This window comes from Stegastes partitus, unplaced genomic scaffold (assembly GCF_000690725.1).
Source record: "Stegastes partitus isolate 25-593 unplaced genomic scaffold, Stegastes_partitus-1.0.2 Scaffold747, whole genome shotgun sequence".
NCBI lineage: Eukaryota > Metazoa > Chordata > Actinopteri > Pomacentridae > Stegastes > Stegastes partitus.
Window position 1 is genome coordinate 162001 of NW_007578478.1, and position 11151 is coordinate 173151.

Below are 11151 nucleotides of genomic sequence, written 5' to 3' on the forward strand. Positions count from 1 at the left end.
CCTCACAAACAGTACCAATATGTTATATTGCTTCTTTCTGACATTCTGTTAATTATACTTGTTAATTCAGTGGCAATTACTTTAGGACTGAAAGTAAGAATTATGTTCAGTATCAGTTAATCTACACACTTTTTAAATAGTTGTTGGGTCAATAAACTGTCTACAAACTGAAACAAACACCAGAACCCGCTGTGCCATCTGTGATACTCCGCTTATACACGACTAAGAAAATGTGACTACATCTGAGTGAGAGCTTTAACTGTTCTGGATTCATTTTCTACTCAGCCAAATGCTATAAACTGATTAGTTGGTACTGGGATGTAAAGCTCATTGTGTTGGCAGTTTGTGTGTGTTTTACTAATTTCACTAAGTGTGAAAAATGCATTCACATACATTAACTTTTGAGAAATTCTGAGAATGAAAAAAGAAAAAAAAAAAGGCATCATCGACTGGGAGGCGAGTGCCATCACACCTCTCAGCCTCAGAAGACACAGCGAGCCGTTTCTGATGCCCCATTCACTGTGTTTGCGCTCTTAACAAACAGCTCCTTTACGAGATTAAGAGATTTCTGCGGCAAGCTGACATGGACGAAATTTAGAGAACATACGATGTGTGACCTCCAGCTAATCTTGTCTTTGTGAGAAAGGAGGGATCAGGCTGTTGTACCGCGGCAGCCAAGAGAGGCCAAAGGGGCAAAAAAACGCAAACAGCAGGTCGGAGGAGTAACTCAGAAATAAATAAAAAAAAGAAACATTTCCTGACTAAACCCACACCTGCAGTCAGAGAAACATTCAGTATAATATAATTCAATGTCCAAAAACACAGACACCACTTTACACATGTCTGACATTGCATCAGATTTGCTGATTGAGCATCACTTCTAAGAGTTTTGTTTGCTAAATTTGATTCTTTTACATTGTAAGGCAGCATGTAAGGCATGTTCTGAACAAGGACAGTCAAGTCCAAGACAGAAAGGAAATTAGAAGCACCTCACTTGGAAAAAATAAAAATATTTACTATAGCTGCAACTGACGCTTATATTAATTATTAATATTCTAATTACGTCTTTGTCAGAAAAAGATCAAGGTAGCATCTTCAAATGTATTTTTTTGTTGTCGTTTTGTGCGATTTACAGTCCAAAACTTACATATACTCAATTTACGCTGATGTGAAACAAAGAGAAGCAGCAAATATTCACATTTGTGAAGCTAAAAGCTGCTTGCTAAATGATTAAAAGACACTGATAGTACACTTTCATTTATCTCTGTGTGCTTTTGATGATTTTGTTAAACATTTTTTGCAGCCAAGATGTTTAAAGCTGGATACATTTTCTTGTTTTATCTTTGTATCATACTCAATAAAATATCCTAAAACATGGTAAATTCATAACACGAGAAAAGATTTTATTTTTTAAACCTTTCCTCGCTCTAGTTTTATATTCAGCACAGATACACTGTGTATCACTTCCCCAATCACTAACAGCCTTCCTAATCATGTGTCCTTGGAACGGATGGACTCTAAATTAATTAAATGGATTGGCACACCGAATGCCTCAATTGGATTACCATCTGTAATGCAATCTAACGAGATACTGTCATTTACATGTGATATGCAAATTGCCTAAAAGGTTGATCCAACACAGTGTGCAGTTTTGTGCTCTTGTATGACTGAATCATACTGTTTGTGATTCCTAATCTGCAAAGACATCAGAACCTGCAAGTGGTCTGGTCTGATTTTGTTGAACAAGGAAATGCTTGCAGAGTTATACATTACTTCACACTCCAGCGGGCCTTGAGCCTATGAGCAGCTACACCCTCGTGTCTTTGTTAAAGCTGAACATCTATTTGTGATTGCAGAGCAGATAGTTTCAAACGGTGAGGAAAGAACAAGCTGCAGGGACTGCAGAGAAGGATGTGAGGCAAAGATGTTGTGAGAGGTTAAACTGACATGTGCAAGAAGGTACTCAAAATAATAATCATAATTAAAAAAAACAAAACAGGAGGTTAGCTACTGTAGTTGAGAATTTCAGCATCCTCAAATGCATTTAGAAATCACAGGGAGAAAAAGCTCCTCATAACTTCAGATCTTTCCAGATAATCATCCTACTTAAGTTTTCTTCAGTGTCAACTTAATCCAATTATAATCGTCTGGACATCCACGGCTAGTTAATAGCTATGTCGTCATACTTTCAATGGTGCCAGTTTGTCAAAATGCAAAACAGTTGACTGAGTTTGAGAGACCAGGACCTGGACTTTGTATTACTTCTAACTTTCTCTCTCAGTAAACATTTTACATGGAAATATCACAGAAATAAAACAATAAAATGAGCTTGGGAAATGGCAGCGCACACGTCAAGTGAAGTGCCTCTTGACATGTAGCCTTAACAGGCTGCGTTTCAGTTGTTGCGTGACAAGAGATACGAAACAGTAAAGAATACAAACAGCTATATGGGGAGTTTCTCTGTATTAAAACACAGTATATCTGAGCACATAGTTTTGCTCTATACTGCTCTGCTATAAACACTGGCGTAAAGACACAGCATTGGTTTCAAATCAAACTTAAAGTTTCAACTTGTTTCTGATGTCCTTAGTCTTAAACAGAGCTCTAACCTGTGGTCATATTCAACAATTTCCCTGAGGTTTGCACCAAAGGGATCAATAAAATCCTACTCTATTCTATATCAGCAAAGTTAAGGGTAAAGTTAGCCATATTAGCTAAACAGCATGCTACTGTAAGGATTTTCATGTTGTTGTGATGCCATCAGTGATAACAATATAACAATAATCAACTGGGTCTTCAGTTCCTCCGATGCTGGGTGTGCACCAAGACTCTTGTGTTCACTCTTGTAGGCAACAGCAGAACATTTGGTGAGCTTTGCTTGTGGCTGAGACACTTTAGAGTTAGCAGAAACAGCTCGATAAAGCAAATACCAGCTCATCTTTGAAGGTGACAGGGAGGATTTACAAAAATGTACTAAATTTGAGCAAGACGACTATCGATTCCTCAGCAGATAAACATTCTCACTGGCTTGTAAAGTTGGGAGGCTGTCGAAATAAGAAATGCTAGACGTAAGCGTCTTTGTACCTTAACATGTTTGACTTTACACCTTTAAGTTAATAACAACCACAAAACACAACAAAACTGGATTTTCCCTGCATGGAACCTTTAATACTAATGTTTGACTTCCTAAATCCTCACTAATACAGTCTTGACTTTGTCCACCTCTGCTCTAGAGTCTGAAGTCCACCATCCTGCCTGCTCAAGAACTAAAAACACACCTTTTATTTTTTTGTATCTCAGCAATCCACTTCTGCGTCGCACAGTCTGGTTCATCGACAAATGCATCAGCACCTCCACCCGCATGCCTTCACTCCCATCCAGCACCGATCCTCAACCGTCCTACCAGCTGCGACTGTGATGGGAACTCCGGACAGAAATGTAAGGAGAGGTGTCTATAACTACATTGCAGATATTTACATAGGAGTGTTTTTCCCCTGTTTTTACCAAAGTGCGACTAAACCACCTTTAACCTCTCGCTACAGTTCAACAGGCAGCTTCCAACACAAACACAGAGAACCTCGTTTGCTCCTGTCAGCGCCTTTCAAAGAGCAACACAGAAGTCTGTCAGACAACCAGTGAGTCCTGAATACATGAATCAAAATGGACATGTCAACAAAGTAATTAAGATATTCATTTAATCATTAGAATTTGTCTCTTTTTATACTGTGTAGCTGTATTTTAAAAAATCTGGCAGTTGTGTTTTGTAAGCTGTACTTGATGTCCAATCTAACAACAAATGCAGCAAACAACCAACATTTTACATCAAGAATTCTGTTTGTATATAAAAGTAAAAGCTTGCTTATGATTAATAAATTAGTTTGGATTCAACTAAATATAAGTGAATCACAGAAATTATATATATATTTTTTTTTTCTTCCAGTCACGAGGGAGATGGGGTGCTCTCCATGTCTGTATCGCATGGAAGATCCACTACCACAAACAGCTCAAGGTAATAACAGAAATGCATCCAATTCATATTGGAACTTGTCTGAAATTAAAACCAAATTAGTTGGGATTTCAGATTTTAGGCTGCTATCTTTATGAAGAAATTAATTATTTCAAACTTGCATGCCCTGTTTTTTTTTAACCATTTGCATTTTTAATTGTTTTACTAAAATCTGAAGTGTGTTGATTGAAATTTATCCACATATAATGGCATGTAAAAAAAATAACAGGTTAATTCTCTTTCTGCAATGTTAAGCTGTATTTATTTATTCATTTCTATCTGGTTGCAAAACTAATGTGTGCCTTACAAACTGTATTCAATGCTTTATTTAACAGCAAATGCAGCAAAAATCCACCAGTCCTGAGTATCCTGCCACAAGTTTACCCGACTCGAAGGAATCACACCAAGCCTCCTGCATGCACTCATATTTAGGTGAGTTTAAAGTCAGCAATGTAAGAAATAACTTCAGCAGCAGGACAGTAAATGCATCAGAGTTAATCTGCTCTTCAATTTTTAGACTTCCCATGTGGACACTATTCATATGGAATCACGTATGACAAGAGTGAACCTGGAAAAGTAAACCACAGCAGAAGTCGCCCCTCTGACCTTCACACACCTTCACCGGCGTCTTGCCACAGTCATGCAGCCAAGAGGGAGAAACGTGACTGGGAGAAGCCGGACCTGCCGCCGGACCTGCGCTGGAAGGAGAAACTCGATGAGAGGGAGGAACGCCGGAGCTGCAGAACTGACACAGCAAAGGATTTACCTCTTAGAGAAAAGTCACTGGATACAAAGGTGACTCCGGAGCTTGACGGCAGGCAGGGCGGCTCAGCTGACAGGAAAAGGCAGCTTGAGTGTGAAAGCTTTATTAAAGCGAAGAGGGTGAAGCAGGAAATTCTAGATAACCAGTTTGGTTGTTCTAGGACTTTGCCCTCTGACCCATCTCTACTCATTACAACTCATACACATCCGTCTTCGCACACCGTACAAGTGCAGCACATGAACATCAGTGATTTATCCGTCTTGTATCCCAACAGCAGCAGATGTAACGCCTCTTATCCAATCACTGAGCTGGATCCCTACAAAGCTGCCTCATGGGACCCAATGTGGGACATTCACAGGAGAATGGATCTAAATTTTAGACAACACATCCTCAAAAACTACTCACTGAATACCAGCAAAGTGATCAGGATACCTGTTGCAGCACAGAGGCAACAAGAAGCGTTTCACGGTTACTTCGTACCGCCTCTTTATTTCCCTCCGGTTTTAAGGCAGCAGGAGGCCGTTTACCTGAGAGGGAGGGAGACACTGGTGTCAGGAGACGTTTCATCGCCACTGCAGAGGTCGAATCCTTCATCCTGGCATTCTGGAAACATCCTACCAGGGACTCTGAGTCTCAAGGGACTGTCTGATAAAAAAGGAGAGCAGATATTCCCATAACAACAATCACTGCATGACTACAGACTTCATCATCAATTCAGTGGTGCTCCATGGTGCCCCAGATGTGAAACACCAGTGACTGTGGAAAGAATTGGTTGTATTGCTAAGAAAAGGTGCACAAGAATAGCTTTAAGCAGGCAAAGACAATTGTAAATAAAGCATGTTGGTCTGAAAACGTGACTCCTTTCTTACGATGTGATTCCCCTGTGAGACTGGTTATGTGATTAAACATGTTCACATTCATGTTTTTGCTCATTTTTGGAATGAAGCTCAGAATTTGTCATGAGAAAGTCTATTTACACCAAGTGGAATGTGAACTAACCAGGTGGTACCAGTGCCCATGTTTGGAGTGAGACAAACGTTGTTCTGTGATGTACGTTCACCATTTTAGCACAGTTAAGGCTGACAGGACAGTTGTTGTTAAACAGATTAAAGTCTTGAGTTGGACGAAAATCAGGGCAATTCCTCTTTAGTTAATCAAATATTTAACTCTGGACCAAAGTGGCGGGCTAATCATCAACATTCGCTACAAGCTAGACCATAAGAAAACAACAAATGAACAAGAAAATCTTCATTTTGTATAAAAAAAAAAGTGTATTTAAAATGTGTAACAATAAAGTTAAACAACATTCGAGGCTGCAACAAAAATAACATCCTCTGAAATTCTCTGTGGGGCAACATTCTGGAAGCATCCCCCAAAGCAGAGCAGTGCATGGAGAGCAACGTTTCATAGAACTAACTTTGCAGTGCTTTTAACTATTTTCCATTCATATAAGCTTTGTCAAAATATCCATCTTTGTTTCACAGGCGATCTCATAAGTACGAGACGTTAAGAGCTGCTATAATGAAAGTTTGGTCTTTAAAACCACTGTAGCGATGACCTTCTCGATGTAGTGTGAAGAGCACTGCAGAGCATGAGGAAGCTTAACGTCTCCACTGGTGGCTCCACAGCAAAATATTAAAAACAGACAAAACAAATAGAATTGCATAACAGCTACATGAGAGTCAACGCTGAACATCTGTGATCCGACCCGGACAATCACACCACATCCATGCCGAGGCCCCTCGCAACTTCCGTCAGGGCCTGAACAGCTCCAGAAGTCCCGCTAACATCACAGTTGTCCTGCGATAGTCCACCAGGCTCCTCCTCAATGTCAGGAATGGTGCTCATCACGCAGTAGACGGGCGAGTCGCTGCCTCGGGGGCTGGGCTGAGACGACATGTCCTCGGCTCCAGAGAGGTCCGAGGAGTACGAGGAGGAGGAGCTTGAGGAGGGTGAGGAGGATCCTGTCGGAGAGCTTCGGCCGCTCTCCGGTGGGACGTCGCCTCTTTTGTTCCGGCTGCTGCTTCTCAAACTCTTTCGAAGGCTCTGTGGCTTTTTGGCCATGTTTTTCATGATCTCCTTGGTCACTTCAACAGTCTCAAAACGCACCATGTTGACTTTTAGGAAGCCGTCTACATCCTTCCTGTATCTGTGAGGAAAGCACACGGCACAACCACAGATAAAATGCTTATTTTAGTCTTTATTTATCTCAGAATTACCTGAATTACATTTGATGCATCTTGAGGGTTGAAGTTGTTTCAGTAGAAAAATGTCTTACCTAAAGCGGGAATGTCCAGAAGGCCATTTGAGCTCATGCTTCTTACGGAGGTGGAGTGTGAGAGTGTAACACCAAGAAAACACTTTATCACAGATGTGACATTTATATTTAGACATCCCTCCAACCTGTGGGTAAACAACATTAAGAAGAAAGCATCATTGTAACTCAGCATATCTGAGTAGTTTGTTATGATGACTGAAATAGATTTTTATCGTTGAACCAACAAACCTCATGGACCCTCTTGAAGTGGTGGCTCATGGTTTGGAATGTGTGACAAGAGTAATCACAACCCTCCACCGTACAGTGGTACACAGTGCCTTCGTTGTGAACTTCTGTGTGCTTTTGGAGATCACGTTGGTTCTTAAATCTATTTTTGAAACAACAAGATGAAACCTATGAAAAACTGATTTGATTTGATTTGATTTGATTTTTACAACAGCACTAATTTAATGTGATACAAACATGGGTTTGGTGGCATGTGTGGACAGCTCTGACTGTTTGCCATTTCTTTTTAGTTTGTATTCATTTTCTGTAACACACTAAAACGTGCCATGGATGTTCTACATTTCAGAACTGATTGAAATAGCACCAGAAACAAATGAAAACTGCTGCTATGGAATTAATTTGCTTCTAAACATTTTTTCCACTGTTTTGTAAATGATAAGGTAACAATAAGAAGCATTACCATAAAGGCTTTAGTTTTGATACTCATACAGTTAAGCTGAAGTTTCACTCGATATCAAGCTGATATAACAAAGACTTTAACTGAAAATGTGCATTTAAAAGATCCAAAGAGGACGCAGAACTCTGAAACTAACAGCTGTTCATGAATACGAGTGTTACATGCAACCATAACAATAATAATACGTTTTCCATCTCTTCATTTTTATCCCTTTTGTACAGGAATTTTCAACTCTGAAATGTTACACAATTAAACTTTACTTTCTTACAAACAGGTAAAGAACGATGTCGTTACGATGCAGCAATTTAAAGACAAATGTTTTATTGTAATAACTGAAACTTGATGTTGCCAGATGAACAAGGAGCCATCATTTAGAGGTGATTGTACATATTTGACAAGATTCTGACAAAGACCAGACTTTCCCAAAATGCTGTTGTTGTCAACTGAATATCTGATTGGATGTTTTGCAGACCTACCTTTTGTCACAGAAGTCACAAGGGAAGGGACGCTCATCACAGTGACGGAATCTGATGTGGATCTTCAGAGCTGCCAAAGTGGTGCAGGTCATGTCACAGAAGGGACACTTGACCTGATTCACTGTGGGTAAAAGACAATAAAGAATTAAATATAATACCTGCCTAATAGCTCACTGACAAGCATATGATCAACTCCAGTCCCCCAGTGATCCACAAAGCATCTTTTTAACTACAGAGACTTGCACTAATTCTTGCTTTTTAAGAAGTTATATGAATTAGCATGTCAAAAAGAATTTACACTTTCGAGCTGATATTTGGTCGTCAAAAAGCACGACTCCCTTCAATGTAGACAAGAAGTGTATGCTTAGGAAACTGTCAATTTAAACTTCTGCTACTCCATGGCAACTGAAAATTAATCTGCTGATGAAGGTCACCTGTTGTGATGGGCTGTCCTTTAATAATCCCAAAAATAAATAGACATAAGAACAATCTTGACCAAGACAGAAACTATATACATGTTAAACATGTACCAGGTTCACATCTACTTTACCATGATTAAATGCTATTGTTACACCTGGGTAAGACAACATTTCAAATGTTAACTGGCCACATACTGTCACAAATTTAACAACACTCCTTTAATAAATCTGATCAACCCTAAAACTGCAAAATAAATATTATTTGGTATTAATACTTAAGGTGGCATTTACCATGCTGACGGATGTGATCCCTCAAAAGTCTCTCGCTGGAAAAGGCTTTGCCGCAATGTTCACATACCAGCGATTCTGTTCGAATAAATGTACAGAAATCAGCGATAATGCAACATATTTAGAACATCAACATCCTAGAATTGTTTGGTCTGTCTCACCTATTGGCTCGGCCTGTCTGTGGAGGTGGTCAAACAACTTTGTGTTACTGGAGAACATGCTGCCACATGTAGGACAGGCCACAAGTCTCTCCTGAGTGTGGCTCCGCAGGTGCTCTCTCAAACGGTACCTGATCTTGAAGAAGGCATCGCAGCCTGTGACAGAAACATGAAACATCGCACTAAGCCAGAGCCGGTAAAGTAACATAAACATCTCTTTCACCTCCGCTCACTCAGTCGTACCTGCCCAGTGGCAGAAGAGCGCCTGCTGCTGCTGTGAGAGAGACTGTGGCTCAGCACTTTCTACGTGATTGTCCACATGTCGATAGAACCACTCAGGGTTATTAAATGTACTCTGCAGGAAGACAAAAATATAAACACCCTGTTAAACAGTTGTGCTGTCATCTAATGACGAGTGAATAATTGAAAATAAAAGTACTTACATCACAATGCTCCCATTGGCAAGCGTACCCATCCGATCCTTCAGGGACCAGGTTGTTGCTGTGCAGGCCTTGGTTGCAGCTCGGCAGGTCAGGACGAGACTTGAGCAGCTGTGACCCAATAAACTTGAGCTTACCATGGTAGTTGTGGAAGTAAGCGTGAACCTCCAGCTCTGAAGGGCTACCCATGGACAGAAATTCACATCCATTCCAGAGACAAGCATACTCATCTAAACACAGGGAGAAAGAATAAATAATTACCGCAGTGTTACTACAAATTGTTCGGAGACGGCACTGATGTTGGACTGCTTATGGTTTGGTGATTAAGCAAAAGATTCAGTTTAGTTGGAGGTGGTGCAATCAACGTTTATGGCATTGTGTTGGCAGGTGTTTCAACTATTTTGTGCATTCTATTTAGATCATTGAAGGTAAAGTAAATGACACTCCTTTATAAGTCGTAATATAATTCAACAGTAGTGCAAATTACATCCTTGGAAAGTATTAGCAGGTGTACCAAATTAACTGGTCGTTGATTGTAATTCTGATTATGCATATTGGACTGAAGGCCAACATGTACACAGGTGTCCCCCTGACTTACCCAGCTCCTCCAGGGCATCTTTGTCTCCCAGATAGTCCCTCAGATGCAGATACATGTGGTCGCTCAGCTCCTCCATGGTGCGGCCCGTGAAGTCGCATGAAGCCCACTCACAATCCACCTCGAAGTTGTCTAACCTCTTGGTGGTCATCATAATGGTGGTTACTGTGTGCTCCTGCTGCACACTCCTAAACCCGACCAGCTACGCGGACACACAAACACACCGTTTAACAAGCAGAAAGAGCTAAAGTTCGAGATACGACATCTTGACTAAAAGGCAGTTTCACGAGTTAGCAAACGATGCTATCTAGATGGGACTGGAATACAGATTAGTTTATGTCTTAACGGTCGTGGGCTAAAGTTAGCTGTAAAGTGATCCTTAATCACCTCAAGTTAGCTGGAAAACAGATATGATATAGATATATATTTAAATTCAGACTGCTTACTAGTTAGCCAAACCATTGACTAGCTAAAAGCAGATTAACACCTGCTTAAGGAATAGTGTTTGCATAAAGTTGGTATTTTGGCTAACAGTAGCTGCCGCTCGACCTGTCACCGGTTTTCACTCTTTGCCGGACTTTTTCTTGACCTGACAAACCTCCGACACTTTAACGAGGAATTAGTAAACACACACCAATGTTTCAAACACTTGAATTACAGGCGATTTTCTACATGTTTCTTACAGATACTGATGCCACTTACTGCAGCAGTTCTTAGCCGATTCTTCTTCTTCCCTCCTCTCTGCTCGTTTGCTTTTGTTTATTTCCTGTCAGTCAGCGCCACTTGTTCTTCTTCGTCGGTTGTTTAAAAAGCGTTGACGAACAGGATGAACACATCGCCGCCTATCGTCCCGGAGTCCTCCACAGGAACAAAGACTGCAGGGAGGTTGACTCAGGAAAACAGAAAAATTCAAAATATTTATCAGTTTTAGAGAATAGACGAAAAATACAGTGACAGTATTGAGTTATAATGAATACAGTAAAGTACAGGTGGTGGCCGAAGTATCCGCATCCGTTATTCACTTCAATTCAAATAACTTTATTTAT

The 11151-nt window shown here is 40.4% G+C and overlaps 1 protein-coding gene across 1 annotated transcript; it reads right to left on the reverse strand.

Annotated features, from left to right (window-relative positions):
- Nucleotides 1–6016: 6016 nt before the first annotated feature.
- On the reverse strand, nucleotides 6017–10846 carry LOC103364402 (histone H4 transcription factor). The gene is made up of 10 exons (XM_008291513.1): nucleotides 10808–10846; nucleotides 10109–10307; nucleotides 9514–9740; nucleotides 9314–9425; nucleotides 9074–9226; nucleotides 8916–8990; nucleotides 8206–8326; nucleotides 7276–7414; nucleotides 7048–7172; nucleotides 6017–6918 (listed from the first exon to the last, which is right to left on the reverse strand). The coding sequence occupies exons 2-10, from the start codon at nucleotides 10257–10259 to the stop codon at nucleotides 6486–6488; spliced, it is 1536 nt and encodes a 511-aa protein (XP_008289735.1). The 5' UTR covers nucleotides 10260–10307; nucleotides 10808–10846; the 3' UTR covers nucleotides 6017–6485.
- Nucleotides 10847–11151: the final 305 nt, after the last annotated feature.